At 42.7% G+C, this 22850-nt stretch overlaps 1 protein-coding gene across 2 annotated transcripts in view; it reads left to right on the top strand.

The window, feature by feature from the left end:
- Positions 1–22850, top strand: part of appl1 (adaptor protein, phosphotyrosine interaction, PH domain and leucine zipper containing 1) — a 64720-nt gene that overhangs the window by 30486 nt on the left and 11384 nt on the right. Inside the window, exons 7-14 of one of the 2 annotated variants that reach the window (XM_070895277.1) lie at positions 816–874; positions 1128–1274; positions 1873–1955; positions 2722–2880; positions 9470–9658; positions 17389–17431; positions 18926–18982; positions 22608–22690. In XM_070895277.1, the coding sequence (XP_070751378.1) occupies positions 816–874; positions 1128–1274; positions 1873–1955; positions 2722–2880; positions 9470–9658; positions 17389–17431; positions 18926–18982; positions 22608–22690 (820 nt within the window). Of the gene's footprint in view, positions 1–815; positions 875–1127; positions 1275–1872; positions 1956–2721; positions 2881–9469; positions 9659–17388; positions 17432–18925; positions 18983–22607; positions 22697–22850 lie in introns of both variants that reach the window. The other variant, XM_070895276.1, reaches the window with a different exon arrangement.

The raw sequence follows: 22850 nt of genomic DNA, 5'->3' as shown, positions 1-22850 counted from the left end.
GAACTCTCGCCTCTCCGAAGAGAGGATACAGAGGAGATTTACGAGAACTGAATAATTTTAGCTATGAGGAAAGATTGGCTAGGCTGGGGTTGTTTCCTTTGGATCAGATGAGGTTGAGGGGAGATTTAACTGAGGTGTATAAAATTATGAGAGGAACAGATAGAGTGGATTGGAAAGGCCTATTTCCCTTAGCAGAGAGGTTAGTAACCAGGGGGCATGCATTTAAAGTAATTGGTAGAAAAATTAGAGGGAAGTTGAGAAGAATTTTTTTTTCTTCTGGAACTCACTGATTGAAAGGGTGGTAGAGGCAGAAACTCTCATCACATTTAAACTACAAGACTATGAACCAAGGGCTGGAAAGCGGGATTAGGCTGGATAGCTCTCTTTTGGCCGGCACAAACATGATGGGCTGAATGGCCTCATTCTGTGCTGTAAACTTCTATGATTCTAAACTGCTATGATAAAAGTTACTTTGTTTCAGCCTTCTAATGGTTACCAAAATCTGTCTGCTCAATAAGCAATCATAGCTGATTTGGGCCATTGTGCAGCTGTTACAATGGGATTGGGAAAAGAGGACAGGAAATTTAGATTTTTATACATAGTGATGAACTATGTTTGGTATAAAGTTGATAAAATGTGAAAATTACTGTTGTGGACACCACTATAAGACATTATTTAACTGAATAGCTTGTGTAATTCCTGAATATGAAACTGATTGCGGCTTTTTACTTTTATTTACAACTTTCTATTGTATAAAGTGTGTGTATATATCTATATGTAGCTGAAATATCCTGATCTATTTATCTGTCCCACAGATCATGACATGGCTATTAACAAATACAGTAGACTATCTAAGCGGAGGGAAAATGAAAAGGTTCGAGTACTCGCTTTGGTGTTCCATTTCAAAAAGAAAATGCATTTTCCATGTTCAGTTGCATCATTTATGGCAGCCACATTTTTATATTCCTAGGATCACTAATTGAAAAACATTATGATATCTGACTATACCAACTGTAGTGCAATGTATCAATAAAATCTTAAAATACTCGCACAGTTAATTCTGCGTCTAGACAATGTGTTAAGTTTAAAAATAACGAGGCTTATTTTTTTATCTATTTTCCGAACAGATGAAAATAGAGGCAACTGAAGATCTGTACACATCCAGAAAGAAGCAGCACCAGACCATGATGCACTATTTTTGTGCACTGAACACATTACAGTACAAGAAAAAGATTGCTCTGCTAGAACCTCTTCTAGGCTATATTCAAGCGCAGGTCTGTTGGTACAGCACACATTGAGAATACCATGACATTAAAAATTATTTTCATACATGTTCCTATTTAAGTTCTTAACTTTCCAAATAGAATGTTAAATTTCTTGTCGGTTTGTGCTTTCACTTAAAAAATGCAATTAAGGAGTCAGTACAGATGGACAGAACAGTCATGCTTATTGCACCTAGTGTCACAATTGAGCATGTCTTGGTCATGTATAGCGTGAGACAGAGGTTGAAAAATCTCTACACTGCAATATAACAGCATTCCTTAGTTGCAGCCTGAAGAACACCCGACACTGCACCTTGTTAACTGATCAAAATTGCTAATTTTGCCACAATGATCGTGGCTAGATTTAGGCTGTGGGTTTCCATACCCCAGGACTGCTTGACTTTATGTACAACTCAACACTAGCAATAAAGGAGACATCCATTCATTAGTCCAGGATAGATTTGAGTCAGCTTCAGGATGAAAGGATAGTGTAAAGTTCTTGTTTCAAGATGTTAATAATGCAATAAAACAAAGAGAAATCATTATACAAATCTGTGGCTGGATGGTTTTCCTTAGCTACACTAATTTAATGGTAATTGGTATCTTTCAGATAAACTTCTTTAAGATGGGCTCTGAACATATGACTCAACAGTGGGAAGAATTTCTGACCAATATTGGCACCAGTGTGCAAGGGTAAGTAGTAATTGGCCTTTGCAACTGCTCCAGTTATAAATTTGTAACTTAACCAATCTTAATATTTGTTATGTCCCTTTCAGCTGGCTAATAAAAGTTGGATTTGAGTTACTAAAAATGGGAATTATAATAACTCAGCTCTGTATTTGCAGTATGAAAATTAGATTTGCAAAAACCCCTGCTGGTTAACACTGTGTAGCTGAGTGATACAGACAAGGAGGGTCTTTTTTGCACCGAGTTTGTTGATCTCATTCTCTCTGGGTTTGGGAGGGGTCAATTAGGCTTTCCAACGACCCCTGGGTGTGGGTTGGGCTAAACTGTGATTACCTCTGCTGTCGAAAAACCAGCCAAGGTTCGTGCATGAATGGTCATTTGGTGCGTTCCAAAGGGCAAGAGGTTTCCTTGAAGCCGTACTCTAGCAAGGAGCAGAGAAAGAACAAAAAAATTAGATTCTATCTGAAGAAAAGTAACTGCATCTGGAGTTTTGTGATGCTTACGTGATTTAAATAATCCACATTTGAAACATTATTGGGCAGATTATTTCTGGAAAACCTTTGTAACAGAAAGGATATCTTGTCACACTACAATGTATCATTTATTGATCCAAATAATGTTAGATTTGCCATTGTGACCTGGATTTTTAAAAACAGGATGACTAAAGACTGTAATTTGGTATGGATATTAGATACAGTCCCTACCATTAAGAAACATCCATGTTTAAAATATTTGTGAAAGAATAAAATCATTCTATTTGTCTCTGTTCTAGTGTCCGTAGGGAAATGGAGACTGAACTGGAAACCATGCATCAGACCATTCAGGACCTGGAAGTAGCCAGTGATTCATTGTATCTGCCTGACCCAGACACCAAAATGTTTAACATCAACCGAAATCTAACGAGAAAAACTGGTTATATGAATACAAGAAAGTAAGTGCCAAAACATTATCGTCGAATTTTCTTTCTTGGGTTCTCGAGAATGAACAGTCACAATTTGTAAAGCAATTATACATATAGGTATCCCATCACATGAAGTTACCAATGGAAACCATGGCTAGAATTGGATTTCACTTTAAACAAACTGAAGATATTGACAGACACCCAGGAAGCTGTGGCCAAGCAGATAATAATTTGGATTCATAGAACAACATAGAAACAGGTCACAAAAGCAAAATATTGCGGATGCTGTAAATCTGAAATAAAAACAGAAAATGCTAGAAACAGGTCGTTTGGCCCATCGAGTTTGTGCCAGTGTTTGTTTTTCCCACATGAGCCACCTAGTATAATTTAACTCTTGATAATTTTCTATTTATTATTTTTCAAGCAACTATCTAAACAGTTACTTATTCAGTTCTTTTTTTGGCTATATACTCCCACATGGGTTATTTTTTTTCTTAATTAAAGCAATCGTTGATTGCTCCTTTGATTAATTAGTATGTCTCGGGCACAGCAGCAGTCTGATACAAGAATTTGAGTTCACAGGCTGGACAGCAGGTAAGCAAAGGATTAGGTTCAGATGAGTTGACCCTCACTGTTGAATAACCCCCCACTCCCCTTTCCTCCCTCGAAGCAAGAATAGAAAAATTGGAGGCAAGGTTAAACAGACCCTTTTACCTCTAACTAACAGAACAGTTTCAATTTTATTTGTCTCTTACATTAGGTTGTACTAAAACTTACCTCAATAATAAGAGAACTTGCATTTTTGCAACAATCATTAAAAGAGTTTCTCATTTGTCCTTTGTAGATAGCCATTGAAGATAAAGAACTGCTGCACTTAGTTGCTTCATCTTTACTGGTGACATGCTTAATTGCATTTCAGTTGAATAATCACATCCCATTTTGTCTTGTGTAATTGTGCATGTCAGTTAAATTCTTCCTTGCCATCTGCTTAGTGTTTTAACATCTATAGCCTGAGTTGATTTCTTTTTAACCACAATCAGTACATCTGATTTTTCTGGTACATCGGATAATTTTTGATTGCTGTTTTTAAAATTCATTCGGGATGTGGCCGTCACTGGCAAGCATTTATTGTCCATCCCTAATTGCTCTTAAGAAGGTGGTGGTGAGTTGTCTTCTTGAACCGCTGCAGTCCTTGTGGTGAAGGTACTCTCACAGTGCTGTTAGGGAGGGAGTTCCAGGACTTTGACCCAGCAACGATGAAGGAACAGCAATATATTTCCAAGTTTGGATGGTGTGTAACTTGGAGGGGAACTTGCAGGTGATGGTGATCAAATACGCCTGCTGACTTTGTCCTTCTAGGTGGTAGAGGTCGCTGGTTTGGGAGTTGCTGCCGAAGAAGCCATGGTGAGTTGCTGCAGTGCATCTTATACATGGTACACTGCGGCAACGATGTGCCAGTGGTGGAAGGAGTGACTGTTGAAGGTGGTGGATGAGGTGCCAATCAAGCAGACTGCTTTGTCCTGGATGGTGTCGAGCTTCTTGGAGTGTTGTTGGAGCTGCACTCATCCAGGCAAGTGGAGAGTATTCCATTACACTCCTGACTTGTGCCTTGTAGATGGTGGAAAGGCTTTGGGGAGTCAGGAGGTGAGACACTCGTCGCAGAATACCCAGACTCTGACCTGCTCTTGCAGTCACAGTATTTATGTGGCTGGTCCAGTTAAGTTTCTGCTCAATGGTGACCCTCCCCAGGATGTTGATGGTGGGGGATTCGGCGATGGTTATGCCATTGAATATTAAGGGGAGTTGGTTAGCTTGTTGGAGATGCCTGGAACTTGTGTGGCGCGAATGTTACTTGCCACTTATCAGCCCAATCCTGAATGCCGTCCAGGTCTTGCTGCCGCAGGCATGGACTGCTTCATTTTCTGAGGAGCTGCGAATGGAACATCCCCACTTCTGACATGATAGAGGGAAGGTCATTGATGAAGCAGCTGAGGATGGTTGGGCCAAGGACACTGCCCTGACGAACTCCTGCAGTGATGACCTGGGGCTGGGATGATTGACCTCCAATAACCACAACCATCTTCTTTTGTGCTAGGTATGACTCCAACCAGTGGTGAGTTTTCCACCTGATTCCCATTGACTTCAGTTTTACTAGGCTTGTTGATGCCACACTCTGTCAAATGCTGCCTTTATGTCAAGGGCAGTCACTCGCAGCTCACCTTCAGAATTCAGCTCTTTTGTCCATGTTTGGACCAAGGCTGTAATAAGGTCTGGAACCGAGTGGTCCTGGCAGAACCCAAACTGAGCATCGGTGAGCAGGTTATTTGTGAGTAAATGCTGTTTAATAGCACTGTCGACGACACCTTCCGTCATTTGCTGATGATTGAGAGTAGACTGATGGGGTGGTAATTGGCCAGATTGGATTTGTCCTACTTCTTGTGGACAGGACATACCTGGGCAGTTTTCCAAATTGTCGGGTAGATGCCAGTGTTGTAGCTGTACTGGACCAGCTTGACTAGAGGCGTGGCTTGTTCTGGGGCACGTCTTCAGCACGACAGCCGGGATGTTGTCGGGGCCCATAGCCTTTGCTGTATCCAGTGCACTCAGCCGCTTCTTGATATCATGTGGAGTGAATCGAATTGGCTGAAGACTGGCTTCTGTGATGGTGGGAACCTCAGGAGGAGGCCGATATGGATCATCCACTCAGCACTTCTGGCTGAAGATGTTTGCAAATGCTTCAGCCTTGTCTTTTGCACTTGCGAGCTGGTCTCCACCATCATTGAGGATTGGGATATTCATGAAGCCTCCTTCTCCCGTTAGTTTAATTGTTCACCACCATTTTCGATTGGATGTGGTAGGACTACAGAGCTTTGATCTTATCCGTTGATTCTGGGATCGTTTAGCTGTTTAAAGCATGCCGCTTCTGCTGCTGAGTATGCATGTAGTCCTGTGTTTCAATTTCCCCAGGTTGGTACCTCAATTTTAGGTATGCCTGGTGCTGTTCCTGGCATACTCTTCTGCACTCCTCATTGAAGCAGGATTGGTCCCCTGGCTTGATGGTCATCATCATCATAGGCAGTCCCTCAAAACGAGGATGACTTGCTTTCACGTCGAAAAGGGATGAGTTCACAGGTGTTTCAATGAAGGACCTAATATTTTGGATCCCGAACTACATCTTGAAGGGTGGAAGATGCCTGTGCGTGGATTTTTTTAACGTATGGTGGCTGTTGCACACCAGCCACCACACGGGCTTGACAGAGCTAGGTCTTGGTCCAGTGGCAAGGATTAACCACGATGACTGGAGACCAGCTCTGCTGCACGGACTTAGTGCGCACACATATCGCAGTGTGGACTGGCCCGTGCTGCCCCTGGGCCCTCGCCTCTTCTGGGCCCCAAACTCTTGCCTCTCCTGGGCCCCGATCACATCCCTCTACGAACTCTTGCCACTCCTTCGCCCCGACCTCACCGCTCCTTCTGTACCTGCCCGCACTGCAAGCAGCCGTCGCCCTCCTGCAGCAGCACGCGCTGCTCCCTGCAGTGGTATGCCACCGCACACTACTCCCTCTAATGGCCCCGGCCTGCTAATGGTCTTGCAGGCCGAGACCGTGGCGATTTCTGGGCCGGGCCGCCGCACGCTGCTCCCTCTAATGGTCCCGGCCTGCTGATGGTCTTGCAGGCCGGGACCACACCGATTTCCCAACAGGGCTGCCGCACGCTGCTCCATCGATAGTAATGGTAGAGTGAGCGATATGCCGGGCCGTGAGATTACAGATGGTGGTGGAGTACAATTCTGCTGCTGCTGATGGCCCACAGCATCTCATGGAAGCCCAGTTTTGAGCTGCTAGACCTGTTCTAATTCTATCCCATTTAGCATCGTGGTAATGCCACACAGCACGATAGAGGGTGCCCTCAGTGTGAAGATGGGACTTATTCTCTGCAGTGACTGTGCGGTGATCACTGCTACCAATACTGTCATGGACAGATACATCTGCGACAGGTAGATTGGTGAGGACGAGATCAAGTAAGTTTTTCCCTCGTGTTGGTTCTCTCACCACCTGCTGCAGGCCCAGTCTGGCAGCTATGTCTTTCAGGACTCGGCCAGCTTGGTCAGTAGTGGTGCTACCGAGCCACTCTTGGTGATGGACATTGAAGTCCTCCACTCAGACACATTCTGTGCCCTTGCTACCCTCAATGCTTCTTCCAAGTGGTGTTCAACATGGAGGAAGGAAAGCCAGGACTTCATGGCCTTCCTTCCTCCCTCCGGCGTCGTTCTAGCCTTTCTCCGGTCGCTGGCTCCACTCAACTGCTGAGCCCCTGGCGAGCACATGGTGCGCAAAATGGCGGCCGCCATTCTGACCTCTCCACCTTCCACGAAGTGGAACTCCGGCTATCTCAATGCCTGCCCTCAGCCAGGAGCTAAATACCTGAAAGAGAGAAGCACTACCTCAAATCTCTCCACTCTCCACACCTCTGATCTCTAACCATCTCACCGAAAGGCGCTGCTCAGCGCTGAGCTTACGGCTCGCATCCCACCATAGGCAACTAGACTCGGACAGTAGAGCCAGGTCTCCAGTCGTCTTGGACCCCCTTGTCACTGGACCAAGACCTCGCTCTGCTAAGCTCGTGTGGTAGCCGGTGTGCAACGGCCACCCCACATTAAAAGAACTCACGCACAGGCATCTTCCACCCTTCAACATGGAGGAGTACTGATTCATCAGCTGAGGGAGGGCGGTAGGTGTCAATCAGCAGGAGGTTTCCTTTCCCATACTTGACCTGAAGCCATGAGACTTCATGTGGTCCGGAATCAATGTAGAGAACTCCCAGGGCCATTCCCTCCCTCCTGTATGCCACTGTGCCGCCAGCTCGGGTGGATCTGTCCTGCTGGTGCGACAGGGCATACCCAGGGATGGTAATGGAGGAATCTGGGACATTGGCTGAAAGGTATAATTCTGTGAGTATGACTATGTCGGTCTATTTCTTCACTAGTCTGTGGGACAGCTCTCCTAATTGTGGCACAAGTCCCCAGATGTTATTGAGGAGGGCTTTGCAGGGTCAAGTGGGCTGGGTGTGCCGTTGTCGTGTCCGAAGCCGGTGCAGAGGTCGATGCTGGGTAGTCCTTCCGGTTTTATTCTTCTTCTTTCTTGTAGAGGTTTGTTACAACTGAGTGGCTTTCTAGGCCATTTCAGAGGGCAGTAAAGAGTCAACCACACTGAAGTCATATATTGGCCAGACGGCATCTTTGGTAAGAACGGCGGATTTCCTTCCCTAAAGGACATTAGTAAACCATAAATTCACATAATCTCAACTGCAGCAATGAGAATACAATGTGTATTTTATCTATTATCATCATCTATTTCTTAGACCACTTTATATTTACTTTTCTTTCTGTCTCTCATTTTCAACTTCAACTCTATCCTCCGACAGTGCTTCTTTAAATAATAATATCGAATTTGCAGTTGCTCAGTTGATTATTCTAACCTCTTCAGGGAAGATTGGTTTACTTTAAACAGCCAGACCTCATAGGTTGTTAAAACCCTCAATTCTTTGTCTCTTTTCAGTCTTATTTGTCAGCTCACCATAAAATGACATAACTATTTCTTGTAGGACTTCTTCAGGTCTCCTGTGGTACAATTTTGCTGTGGTACAATTTTGCTGTAGTACTACATTGGAATTTGACCTAATATGTTGCTTTTTGAATTACACACTGAGCAGCAATCTTCCTCTGCCATTGTTGTATATTATATGGATGTGTGAAAGGTCATAGACTGCTAAAATTATGAACTGTATCCTCCAGGATTCTAAGATTTGCTAGATTTTTTTTCCATTATACCTTCCATTGCATCCAATCTCCTTGAGTTTCCACTCTCAGTATCTCTGATCTTTAAATTCTTCCTGCATGTTCCTTATGCTTTCTAAATCACTGTCTTCCTGGGGTGGATAGAACACAGTGTTCTGATGTTATAATGAGTTAACTGCAAGTTACATAGTGCTGAAGAATAGAACACTTTTGGCACCAATTATCTGTATCAAGCATTCCCAAGTGAGGTATAACAAGATATTGAGTAAAGCTTCCTCTGCTTTGCCTCAATATTTCTTAACTCAAGAAACATGTGTCACACAAGCCCAAGCAGACGACCTTCTTTCAATCCTTGATCACTGCCTGTTATTTACTTGATTGTTTGATCCATTCCAGTAGACTTTTCATCCACTTTCTTTTTCCCCTTCTAAAAAAAAAATCCATGCATTTTCTAACTTTTTTGTGGATGCAGTTTTATATACGCTTTGCAGTTTGGCAATCCTTTGAACTATACCAGAGTTTCCTGTTTATACATGATAAATGTGGTGCTATATCTTAATTCAGTGCATTAAGGTGTTTCAAGTGGTTAACTCTGTTAGCATTATTTGCATTAGGGTGAATTTTTCTAAAATTAGCCGTGGAAACAACGAGAGGTGAAACAAAACTGTGGTGCATTTAAGCTTGCAGCCCCAGAAAGGACCATTGTGAAGTTGGTTGCAAACTAATCTGTGGTCGTGTCAATATGGTGTCATACTAACTGTTTAAAAAATACAAGGCAACAGACAGTTGTACTTTTAATAATCTGCCTTATTTGGGTTCCAGTAAAACCAGGTTAGTATCGTCTACTTGGGAAAGACATTACTACTTTACCCAGGGTGGGAACCTGATGCGGCAAGCTCGCGGGGATGTTGCAGGAGGTCTTGTCATGGACTTGGACAATTGCACCGTTATGGCTGTGGATTGTGAAGACCGAAGATACTGCTTTCAAATCACTGCCTTTGATGGGAAAAAGTAAGTGAGACCCAAATTTATGACGAGTTTAACTGCTTGCGTAAAACTTCAAGCAATGTATTGTCATTTATCTTAGAAATACTGTTCATATTTTGGAAAATGGTTGATATTAGTTAAGCTAAAGGAAGACAAAGCACCAGGGTCTGATAGGATACATCCTAGGATCCCAAGGGAGATGAGGGAAGACATTGTAGAGGCTCTACCAATTATATTTCAGGGCTCTACTGAGTGCGGATGTGTACTGGAGGTCTGGTGAATGGTTAATTTAGTACCCAAAAAGGTGGGGGTCTGAGTAATTCAAGATAATTACAGGTCAGTTGTCTTAACATCTGTGGTAGGGAATTTCTTTTTTTTAAATAGTTTTTAATTAAGGATGGAATTGTCACTTATCTAAAGAGAAAAAGGTTAGAAATAGCCATCATCGGGACAATCGTGCTTGACAAACTTCACAGCATTCTTTGAAGAGATAACAAACATGATAGATAGGGAAAATGCAGTAGGTGTAGGATGTGGACTTTAGGAAAAAAACATAGTAATCAATTAGTAATTCAAATTAATAATTCGCAAAAGCAATTTTCCCTGGCCCAATCTTAAAAGGATCCGTTCCGTGATTCTGGGCCCCAATAGTGGATGTCCATACCCAGAATGCACTGCGTACTCGAATATGCCCTATCCATTTGAGAGTGGAGTCATGGCTGCTCATCTCCACAAATCCTTTATCAAAGAAAGTGACTGGCGCTGCATCTTTCCTCTCCCGGTATCCAAAGTATGACGGCAGGGGAGTTCTCATCTGGCACCAATTGGGACGGCATTAGTAATCATTGCAGAGGGGCATAAGGATGACTGAGATGCAAAATTGATGCTGATACAACTCTATTTCACAGCACTGATTTACATAGACCAGAAGATACCACAACATTTCCAACTTTTATCTTTGATTCATTTCTAAGGGGGATAGATACTGTTTTCTGCAGCCGAGAGCGTGAGTCCCGAAGGCTGTGTTGCCTGCCCAGTGCCAGGGTTAAGGACATCTGGGCTGGAGAGGAACTTAGAATGGGAGGGGGAAGATCCAGTTGTCATGGTCCACATAGGTTTCAACGACATAGGTAGAACAAAGAAAGAGGTTCTGCTGAGGGAGTATGAGCAGCTAGGGGCTAATTAAAAAGCAGAACCACAAAGGTAATAATCTCTGGATTACTACCTGAGCCACAAGCAAATTTACATAGGGTAAATAAGATCAGAGAGATGAACACGTGGCTCAAAGACTGGTGTGGGAGAAATGGGTTTTGGTTCATGGTGCACTGGCACCAGTACTGGGGCAAGAGGGAGCAAGGGAGCTGTTCCGTTGGGATGGGCTTCACTTGAACCATGCTGGGACTAGTGTCCTGGCGAATCGAATAACTAGGGCTGTAGAGAGGGCTTTAAACTAAATAGTGGGGGGTGGGGGATGGGGGGGGGAAGAGAGTTCACGTGAGTGGAAATTTAAAAGGTCAAGGAGCAAGGAGAAGGCAATGGAGCCGGGTAGCAGTGGGGGAAATGAGAACCAGAATGTGACAGGAAGTGCATCAGAAAGTGAGGTCAAAGCAGGGAAAAATGGTAAAAAACCAATTAAAAGCTCATTATCTGAAAGCACGCATCGTTCGGAACAAGATAGATGAGTTGACGGTACAAATAGATATAAATGGGTATGATCTGATAGCCATTACAGAGACATGGTTGCAAGGTGACCAAGGCTGAGAACTGAATATTCAGAAGTATTTGACAATTCGGAAGGATAGACAGAAAGGAAAAGGAGATGGGGTAGCTCTGTTAATAAAGGTTGAGATCAGTGCAGTATTGAGGAATGATATTGGCTCAGAAGATCAAGATGTAGAATCAGTTTGGGTGGAGATAAGAAATAATAAGGGGGAGAAGTCACTGGTGAGCATAGTCTATAGCCCCCCCTAACAGTAGCTACATTGTTGCACGGAGTATAAATCAAAAAATAATGGAGGCTTGTAATAAAGGAACGGCAATAATCATGGACGATTTTAATCTTCATATTAATTGAACAAATCAAATTGGCCAAAGTAGCCTTGAGGAAGAGTTCATAGAGTGTATCCGGGATGGTTTCCTTGAACAGTACATTGCGGAACTAACCAGGGAGCAGGCTGTCTTAGATCTGTTACTGTGTAATGAGACAGGATTAATAAATGATCTCATAGTAAAGGATCCTCTAGGAATGAGTGACCATAACATGGTTGAATTTCAAATTCAGTTGGATGGTGAGAAAGTTGGATCAGTGTCCTGATCTTAAATAATGGAGATGACAAAGGTATGAAGGCAGAGTTGGCTAGAGTATACTGGGAAAATAGATTAAAGTGTAGACGGTTGATATGCAGTGGCAGACATTTAAGGAGATATTTCATAACTCTCAACAAAAATATATTCCAGTGAGAAGGAAAGACTTTGGGCTAGACTCTCCTATCATTTTCGGCTGGTTCGCGGTGATTTTCTCGGCGGTACAGCTGTTTTTCCACCCGGCGAAAGTTTCCCCCTTAGTTTTTTAGTGGTATCGCCCAAATCTGAAAACGCCCGCCGGGACCAAACTGCCGACATGCAACGCCGAGAAAATCACCAGATCGTAAGTTTAGCCTTGACGGAAGCCCGTCCAGATCGCCGAGGGAACCGCCCTGTAAAAGCTGCTTAAACAGGGCGGTAGGTGAGTACTCTGCAAAGAAAGGTAAGTTAAGGGTTCTTTATTTATTTATTTTAAATTTTAAAATGACGATTAGGTGTAAAAGTGTCTTGGGAATGCTTTTTAAATTTTTTTTTAAATTGCTATGTTTTAAAAAAGTTTCTCCCCTCCCTAAGCCCAACCGCAGCCTTGGACTAAACTGCTTGTTTTACTTAGTTTCCCGAAAACCGCCGAGAATGAAGGTGCAACGCCCATTTCCTCGCCGGGCAATTAGTTTTAACATAAAAGTGGAAATTCTTGCCAGCGTTACTCACCAAACGTTAGCGGTTTTTCTGAGCGGGCAATCAGGCGTTGAGGGACTCAGGAAAGTCTAGCCCTTAAAGAGAAGGGAGAACCATATGTGGCTAACTCAGGAAGTAAAGGATGGTATCAAATTGAAAACATTGGCATACAAAGTAGCCAAGATTAGTGGGAGGCCAAAGGGTTGGTAAACTTTTAAAAACCAGCGAAGGACGACTAAAAAAATAATAAAGAGAGGGAAGATAGATTATGAAAGTTAACTAGCAAGAAATAAAAAAAACAAATAGTGAGAGTTTCTACAGATACATAAAAAGGAAGAGAAGAGCTAAAGTAAATGTTGGTCCCTTAGAGGATGAGACTGGGGAATTAATAATGGGAAACAGGGAAATGGCAGAGACTTTGAACAAATATTTTGTATTGGTCTTCACAGTGAAGACACTAAAAACATCCCAAGAATGGATAATCAAGGGGCTATTGGGAGGGAGGAACTTAAAGCAATCGCTATCACTACCACTAAAGAAAAAGTACTCGGTAAAATAATGGGACTAAAGGTGGACAAGTCCCCTGGACCTGATGACTTGCATCCTAGGGTCTTAAAAGAAGTGGCTGCAGAGATAGTGGATGCATTGGTTGCAATTTACCAAAATTCCATGGATTCTAGTGAGGGCCCAGAGGATTGAAAAACTGCAAATGTAACACCCTTATTTAAAAAAGGAGGCAGACAGAAAGCAGGAAACTATAGACCAGTTAGCGTAAAATCTTTTGTTGGGAAAATGCTGGATTCCATTATTAAGGAAGCAGTAGCAGGACATTTGGAAAAACATAATACAATCAAGCAGAGTCAGCATGGTTTTATGAAAGGGAAATCATGTTTGACAAATCTGCTGGAGTTCTTTGAGGATGCAGCGAGCAGGGTAGATAAGGGGGAACCAGTGGATGTGGTGTTTTAAGATTGCCAGAAGGTGCCACATAAAAGGTTACTGCAAAAGATAAAAGTTCATTGGGTTGGGGGTAAAATATTAGCATGGATAGAGGATTGTTTTCTGTTTGTTAGCCAGAGTCAGGATAAATGGATCTTTTTCTGGCTGGCAAACGGTAACTAGTGGGGTGCCACAGGGATTGGTGCTGGAGCCTCAACTATTTACAATCTATATTAATGATTTGATGGAAGGGATCAAGTGTAATGTAGCTAAGTTTGCTGATGATACAAAGATGGGTGGGAAAGCAAGTTGTGAGGGGGACACAAAAAATCTTCAAAGAGATATAGACAGGCTAAGTGAGTGGGCTAAAAATTGGCAGATGGAGTATAATGTGGGAAAGTGTGAGGTTATTCACTTTGGCAGAAAAAAATAAAAAAGCAAATTATTATTTAAATGGAGAGAAATTACAAAATGCTGCAGTACAGAGGGACATGGGGGTGCATGAAACACAAAAAGTTAGTATGCAGGTACAGCAAGTAATCAGGAAGGCAAATGGAATGTTGGCCTTTATTGCAAAGGGGATGGAATATAAAAGCTTAGAAGTCCTGCTACAACTATACAGGTTATTGGTGAGGCCACACCTAGAGTATTGTGTACAGCTTTAATCTCCTTATTTACTTGCATTGGAGGCAGTTCAGAGAAGGGTTCACTAAGTTGATTCCTGAGATGAAGAGGTTGACTTATGAAGAAAGGTTGAGTAGGTTGGGCCTATACTCATTGGCGTTTAGAAGACTGAGAGGTGAACTTATTGAAACGTATATTGAGGGGGCTCGACAAGGTAGATGCAGAGAGAATGTTTCCCCTCATTGGGGAATCTAGAACCAAGGGCCATAGTTTCAGAAGAAGGGGCTGTCCATTTAAAACTGAGATGAGGAGGAATTTCTTCTGAGGGTTGTAAATCTATGGAATTCTCTGCCCCAGAGAGCTGTGGAGGCACGGTCATTGGACATATTTAAGATGGAGATAGATTTTTGAGCGATAAGGGAGTGAAGGGTTCTGCGGAGCGGGCAGGGAAGTGGAGCTGAGCCCAAGATCAGATCAACCATGATCTTATTGAATGACAAAGCAGGCTCGAGGGGCCAAATGGCCTACTCCTGCTCCTATTTCTTATGTTCTTATGTAAGCAGTATCGAATACATGTTGCATATGCAAAATAGCATCTGACTGCTATCTGAAATTATGTTTATGCAATGTTTATGTTTCTGCAATGTACCCTCTAATTTTTTTCACACATGGTCCCTTTAAATTTGCTGCGCGGCCGGCCATTATTCCAGCGGCAGGAGCTGTGGATCGGCCTGCACAGGAACACGCTATCGGGGGAACATTGTTGGGCAGCCCTCAACAGTTCACCAAAACTTGTTAAGTGGCCCTCCAGCTCAAATAATTGCCCATCCCTGGTCTACAACAACCATGACCATTTTGCTTTGTGTCAGGTATAACTCCAGCCACTGAAACATTTACTTTTTGACTCCATTTTACCTCCATTTTACTTGCACGTCAGAGTGCAACACTTCGTTGAATGCTGCCTTGATATCAAAGACAGCCTCTTGCCTCTCCTCTGGCATTCAGCTTTTTTTTCCATGTGTGGAGCAGAGCTGCGATGAGTTTTGGAACATTGTGCTTCTGGTTGAATCCCAACCGAGCATAGATAAGCAGGCTATTGGTGAATGATGTCACTTAATGGCACTATACAGATAATTGGGGGAGACTTGAAGGGCGTAAATTGGCTAGATTAGATTTATTCTTTTTTGGGGACAATCTTCAACATTGTCAAGCTGTTACTTGATTAGTCTATGGGACAATTCTACCAACTTGAACACCAGTCCCCAGATATTAGTGAGAAATACTTTGCGGGGTTATCTGGGCTAAGATTGCATAAGCCTTTTCCTGATATGATGCCTGAATGAATCTGATACACATAATATCAACTTTGACAGCATCAGTTTAAAGTTTATTTCTTACTTGTTTTTTATAGTTGTTTTTCTGTTGCCAACTGCCTTAACATTTGCCGTTGACCCATTTGCTGTAAGACGTTCCCCCACCACCATCACCATCATTTCACACAGGACAGAATGCATTTCCCATTAGTTTCCCCTGTATCTGCTGATCAGAAGAAGAGAAGAAAGTGAAGAGAGACAGATTTTTGAGCGATAAGGGTTATGGGGAGCGGGCAGGGAAGTGGAACTGAGCCCAAGATCAGATCAGCCATGATCTTATTGAATGGGGGAGCAGTGGTGTTCGGCACCCAGCTAGCATTACTCCCACACCAGAATATACAGGCAGAGTTGCACATACCTGTGTTTGTCAAAGGACCAGTCCCTGCAGAGACTTTGCTGTACTAAGGAAGCTGTTACTAAATAATGGCACATGCTACAAGTGGACTTACAGCCCACCTCCAAACCATGTACCACACGGTCACTGACATTCCAGGCTGCTACTGGGATAACACAAACATTTGAAAATCAGCTGTGCATAGATGCATTAAGTAAGTCACAGATATTAATGTTTGCTACAGCAAGCAATTCTATCTACTTCTCATGAACAACCTAGAATGGTTATTTCTAAGTTGGTGCTTGAGGGATTGAGCGAGTTAACGGAATGTGGTGTGAGATGCCAGATATAGTGGGGACTGCAGTTTCTTCCTATGGCATCTCTAAAGGACGAATCCTTTTCTCATAAAATGTCTACATGAGCACTTCCCAGTAGGAGTAACTGGTGGAGCCCCAATTTTAACCCAACCTGCCTGGGAAATGGAGCGGGTTTAAGTTGGGTTTCCATTTTGCACCCTGTCTAATTTTACTCTCCCTTGAAGTCATTGAAGAGAAAATTGGTTGGTGTGTAAAATGAGCATCCAACCCACTCTGTCCCGCGAGGTGGGTTGGGTTAAAATCAGACTTGGATGTTGATCAGAATTAGGAATCCTGGGTTATTTTTCTCTCCTAACCCAAGAATGCTGAGGCCAATTGTGGCAGCAAAATGCAGCCCTGGCCAAGGTCAATTACCTAGTACAGGTACAACGTCCCGAATCCGGCAACCTCAGGGCTGAGGGCGTGCCGGTTTTCGGATTTTTCTAGATTTCGGGTCAGACATTAAAACAGCGCATGAGTCCAGTCGGGCCGGGTCGAGGGAGTACTTGCGTCGGGTCGGGGCACATGTGGGTCAGGATCGAGGGTCATTCGGCAAGGCTCGGACCGATCGTATGCTGGACTATTCGATCTGAAATGCGCTTTTGTAAAAAATGTCCAGTTTTCGGACAATGATTCCAGATTCCGGACTGCTCAATCTGAAATGCGCTTTTGTAAAAAAATGTCCGGTTATTGGACAACGATTCTGGATTCCGGACTACTCGATCTGAAATGCGCTTTTGTAAAAAATGTCCGGTTTTCAGACAATTCCAGTTTTTAGAATTCTGGATTCGGGGCGTTTTACCTGTACAGACTGAGAACTGAACTTTGGGCCACCTGTTCTGTATAGCTTAGATTACACCAGCCTCTGCCACAAAGTCACCAGAGGAGCATTAAGGGGGTATGGTGATGAGATGAAAACAAATTTGCAGAAGTATCTTTTTCCAGAACCAATAATTTACAACATGTAGGAAAGGATGGTTAGAGATTTTTTTTAACATCAAGTACTGCTGTCTCTAAAGCTCATGGTTGTGATAATTCAGCCTTTTACTGTATTGCTGTATGAAATGATTTAACACATTCTCACACTTTTTAAAAATGTTTAACCATTTGGGAAAAAATAACTGATCTTGCTTTCTAATATTCCAGAGCTGTTATTTTACAAGCAGAGAGTAAAAACGAGTGTGAAGAGGTACGGTTTGAAGATAGTCTTTCTCAGTATGAGTATTTTTGATGATATGACTGTTTAAATATAATCCTACAATAGCATATGTGTGTGTATACTGTGATACTCTCCTTATCACTTATAAAAAAAATCATTATTAATCGTGGGAGCTAGTAGCTTATTGATAATAAGCTAATACCAGCAAAAGTAAAAATGTAAGATATTGTATGCACTATAAAGCAAAGCAGCCTGTACTATGTTCCAAGGAAATAATGGATGAAGTAATAAGGAAAAAGGTGAAGATAACATTGAAAAATTGTTCAAATTTTGCTCATGGAGTCTATTATGTTATCAGAACCACTTACGGTTATAATGCTTTATGACACACTGCAGTGTGTTAATCATATACAAAACCTATATCCCTGTGTTAAAAACAGTATACCAGTGCACACAGACATCACGCTTTGTTACAAATAGAGAAAACTCCAAAATGCTGTACACTTCTAAATCAAACCCTGAAACTGACACTTTCCAATTTGCAAATTTACTTGACCAAACAACAATTAAACTGAATGACCTGAGGCTTTGTTTACTCAATAAGTAGACTTTGTGAACTTAAAGTGAACTTATCTTGCCTGCAGAGTAATATTGTGCAATACCTAGTCCTTATAAAACATTCTATCCAACATACTGTAAACAGCACCACAGGAGATCAGTTACCCATGTAAAACCATCAGGATGTTCTGTTGATGGCCCCATGAGTGAGAGCTCCACTGAGTTCTTAAGATCTAAAGCTCTAAGCTTGTCTCACTGCTATTTACTTTGATATAATAAACAATTGATAAATAGTAACATTTTGAGTTGCCTTTTCGGTCTCCTGGGCCATATATTGATTCCACCATTATGTTAGTAGCCAATACACAGATGTGCTTATTTTAGCAGTTGATGCACAATATCCATGTAATAGGAAATATTTTTTTTAAAGAGTTGTCTTCATGAATATCTGACTGTCCATGTTGTGTGATGGGAGTAGACTAGGCATAAATTCTCTGGTGCTCAGAAGACTGAGAGGTGATCTCATTGAAACATACACAATTCTTACAGGGCTAGACAGGGTAGATGTAAAGAGGATGTTTTCCCTGGCTGGGGCATCTAGAACACAGTGTCAGAATAAGGGTCGGCCATTTAGGACTGAGATGAGGAGACATTTCATCACTCAGGGTGGTGAGTCTTTGGAATTCTCTACCCCGGGGGCTGTGATGGCTCAGGCGTGTGTATATTCAAGACAGAGATCGATTGATTTTTAGATATTAAGGAAATCAAAGGATATGGGGATAGCGCAGAAAAGTGGAGTTGAGATAGATGATCAGCCATGATCTTATTGAATGGTGGAGTAGGATCAAGGGGCTGAATGGCCTGCTCCTGCTCCTATTTCTTATATTCTTATGGGAAGAGAATATACTGTGCTTTGTTATTTTCTAGATAATGCATATTATAAAAATATTGCTTTTTTTTTTGCAGTGGATTACAACAATCAATAACATTTCCAAACGTATCTACCTCAGCGAGAACCCAGAAGTAAGACTGCATGTTACCGTGACTGATAATTTCCTATTAAATGAAAGAATCAATAAGTTCCATTAGGCTCTGAGTTCAAAGCATGCGTTACGATGTTAAATTTCATAAAGCCACAGGATCTCCTTCCAATTTACGTAACATTACTTTTGTTAATTCAGATCTATAATTCCGATACAACTATTTCAAAATCTGCAGAAACTGGAGTTTATTGAGAAATGGCTCTTTATTGGGAAACTTCCATTTTAGCAAATTCATATGGAGATGAGCTTTTTTTTAAAAAAAAAGGAAACGTGAGAAGTGTGTGTAAAACAGTATTATGGGGAACTGTAGCATAATAGAAACTGTGAGGTAATATTCTCATCAGTGAACACCAAAAATACACAGATAGATGGAATAAGTCACAACTGTTATGTTTACAAAGTTCATTAAATGAATTTTACTTACCATTGTAATCTGGTGAATGGGTCAGTGAACAAGAGGTCATAGATTTAAAATCGCTGGCAAAAGATCTGAGGGCTGAAATTGCCCCTTTTTTAAGAGCCGAAGAGGCAGTCACGGGTCGGTAATGACACTCCGCCTAGTCAGTGCGGAGTAAAGACTTTTTTTGAAATCGCCCTACCTGGGTTTTCCAGCGGTAATCGCTATCGCTCCAACTGTGCTCCCGCCCCGTCGGGCATTCACGGCCTCCCCCAACTGATGGCGCTCCCCTTTTCGCCCCGTGTGGGAAATTGCCCCGCAGTAGCGACACCGCCGCTGGTCGGTGCCACTGACAGCTTTCCCCTGCGGGAAGCTGTGTGTACCTGGGCGGCACGTCCGCCCTTAAAGGGGGTGGCGCACTGCCGCGGACGCCATTTTATTTTATTTGTTGGCCGACGGCTAGGTCGGGTTGACAATGATGCCCATGGCGGCCCGGCACCCCCTCGTGGTTGCCAGGCCACTGGCCTGGCCGAAACCCTCCCTGGTGGCCCAGTGAACCCAACTTAAAAGTATGCAGAGTTCGCAGCGGCTCTCCACTTTAACTGAAGGGGAGGGACGTTGTGACGCATCAGCGCAATACGCTGTGACTGGGCGGGGCGGCCGACCCGACCGAAGGCCACTTCCGCCCCGCACCCGCACGGAACACCGCCCCGCCCAGTGCTGAATTTCGGCGGACTTCAAAGGTCGGTAAGTGTGCCCCGTTTGGGGCGGGGCTCAATTTTGGCCCCCTAGAGGTGAGAAGATAAGAAATGTTTTCACTCAGATAGTTGTCAGGATCTGGGACACTCAACCTGAAAATGTGGTGGAAGCTGATTGCATTAATAATTTGAAAAGGGAGTTGGAGGTACTTTAGGATGAGGAACTTACAGGGCTACAGAAAAAAGCAGGGGTGCAGGACCCCCGCTTTAAGAGGCCAAACAGCTCCTGGACCTTCCGCGTAGCCACCTCATCGGCTTTTAAATGCAAAAACCGTGCATGTGCATATTTTTTAATGGGCTGCACGGCCCCTCCCAAAAAATTAGAGGGACTATTGTGTAAGACTAAGCATGACTACTCTTTCAAAGAGCCAGCATAGGCAGAAGGGGCCATATGGCTTCCTTCTGTGCTGTACGTTTCTATGATTCTATTCCATTTCCTTCCTTTCTGTTATCCAGTCTGGAAAAAGTTACCAATTTATTCACCTGTTTTGCCCCTTTCCTCTCCTGAAAACCCTCTGCTACTCGCCCAGGTGGCCATTCTTCATCTGAGAGGCATCATATCCATATCTGCATCAGGGATCCACATTTGAGGATCTTCCAGCAGGTGGCACTGAATAGTCATCATCATCATCATAGGCAGTCCCTCGGAATCGAGGAAGACTTGCTTCCACTCTTAGAATGAGTCCTTAGGTGGCTGAACAGTCCAATGCGAGAGCCACAGTCCCCGTCACAGGTGGGACAGATTTGCCGCACATCCTTTCCGCTGCCTGCGCTTGATTTCTGCACGCTCTCGTCGATAAGACTCGAGGTGCTCAGCGCCCTCCCGGATGCACTTCCTCCACTTAGGGCGGTCTTTGACCAGGGACTCATAGGTGTCGGTGGGGATATTGCACTTTATCAGGGGCTTTGAGGGTGTCCTTGTAACATTTCCTCTGCCCACCTTTGGCTCATTTGCCGTGGAGGAGTTCCGAGTAGCGCGCTTGCTTTGGGAGTCTCGTGTCTGGCATGTGGACAATGTGGCCTGCCCAGCGGAGCTGATCAAATGTGGTCAGTGTTTCAATGCTGGGGATGTTTCCTTTTGAAACAAAAGGATTGTTTCCTTTCTTTAGACCAAGGGTGCCAAGGCAAGTTGTAGTGCTTTGCCACTGGCATTTCTGAGATGAGCTTAAAAACTTGCACTCAAACCTCAAATCTTCGTGGTCAATATGGCTCAGCACACCACCGGGTTATGCATTTACCCAGTGAGCCATTAGGTTTTGGGGAGGTCAGATTTGTCTTTTTTTTTTACAATTACAGTCTTGTTTCCTATTGTGCTGCAAACAATCAGAACCTAAACCAATTATACTGTGCTTTTGTAGTTGGGGTAAAGGCACATTGCAGCAAGCAGAGGGAGCTCTGCATTGCATCCAGCTTGTGATGCAGCTGATTTTAGGAATGCTCAGTGTTGCTAATGGTTGCTAAATATGGAAAAGTGTTTCCTTTCAGAGCATTAATATCAGTCACCCTGATGAGATTAAAATGATTAAAAGAACAGAAATCCAAACTATTCTGGGAGTATTCTGCTTCATCTGTCTGAAAGGACTTTTCCCAATGCGAATGCCATATAAAATAAACTGTTACGTACCTAACAGCAATTGATCTGTGTCCAAGCAGGAATATTATTAGTGCAGGTTGACCCATAATAGATAATTGAAGGAAAGCCAAGTTTTGCTAAATGTAAAGCAATAAAAATATTAAGGAAAAGGAGCCATTTGATGTGGATGTGATGCAGTATTGAACATACAACTGAGTTTGCTCGTATCCTATACCACAAAAAGATTGTTTCGTCATTCCACACAAATGGTATATTTTAGCCCTTTTGGGACGAATGACTTTTGGCTGTAAAATGCAAATTAAATGAGTTTATCAGGGTGCTGAGTGGGCTACTAAACAACCCTAAGTGCTGACTATATAATGAAGAGTTTCAATAATCAGCAGGATAATTAATTACTAAGGTAGCACAGTTATAGACCTATCGATTGGATAATTTGCTTTGTGCATTAAAACAAATTAAATCGCATTAAATAGTATAGGAATGTTGACACAATTGAGTGCCACAGCAGTCATTTGTTGATCCAGTGACAACAGAAATGGCTGAAAGCAAATTATAAAGTATTTAGCTTCAAGCATTGTTTAACACTTGATCATTTCTGTAACCTGAGGTTTGTGGTTGGCTGTATAATGTGAAATTAGCAGCGACTATTATACCTTTGTCACTGAATACTATAAAAGCAAATAATCTTTACACCTGCTTTTTTCTCTCCTTTGTTCTGTGTTATTGGCATACAGTAGTTATTCTGCTGCCTACTGGCATCACTTGCCATTGTCCACTGTTATCGGTGAGCTTGCAGTTATGAAAATATGCAACATTCAAGGATAAAACAATAAAGTATTCTTTGTTCCTATTACAGGAATTGGCTGCACGAGTAAACCAGACTGCTTTGGAGGCTGTCACACCCTCTCCTTCTTTTCAACAAAGGCATGAAAGCATAAGGCAAGTGTAAGTAGAAATGAAGCCTCTTCAGAATCCAATTTCTGAATGAAACATTTATTGCCGTGTTCTATTGGAGAAAAATAATCACAGATTTAACTGTTTCTGAAACTTCTAAATTGTACTTTAATTGATATAAATAAACATGTATGATTTGTAACCA

This window comes from Pristiophorus japonicus, chromosome 12, assembly GCF_044704955.1.
Source record: "Pristiophorus japonicus isolate sPriJap1 chromosome 12, sPriJap1.hap1, whole genome shotgun sequence".
In the NCBI taxonomy this organism is placed as follows: Eukaryota; Metazoa; Chordata; class Chondrichthyes; family Pristiophoridae; genus Pristiophorus; species Pristiophorus japonicus.
The sequence above is the reverse complement of the archived record's forward strand: the minus strand, read 5'-3'. Positions and strand labels throughout refer to the sequence as shown.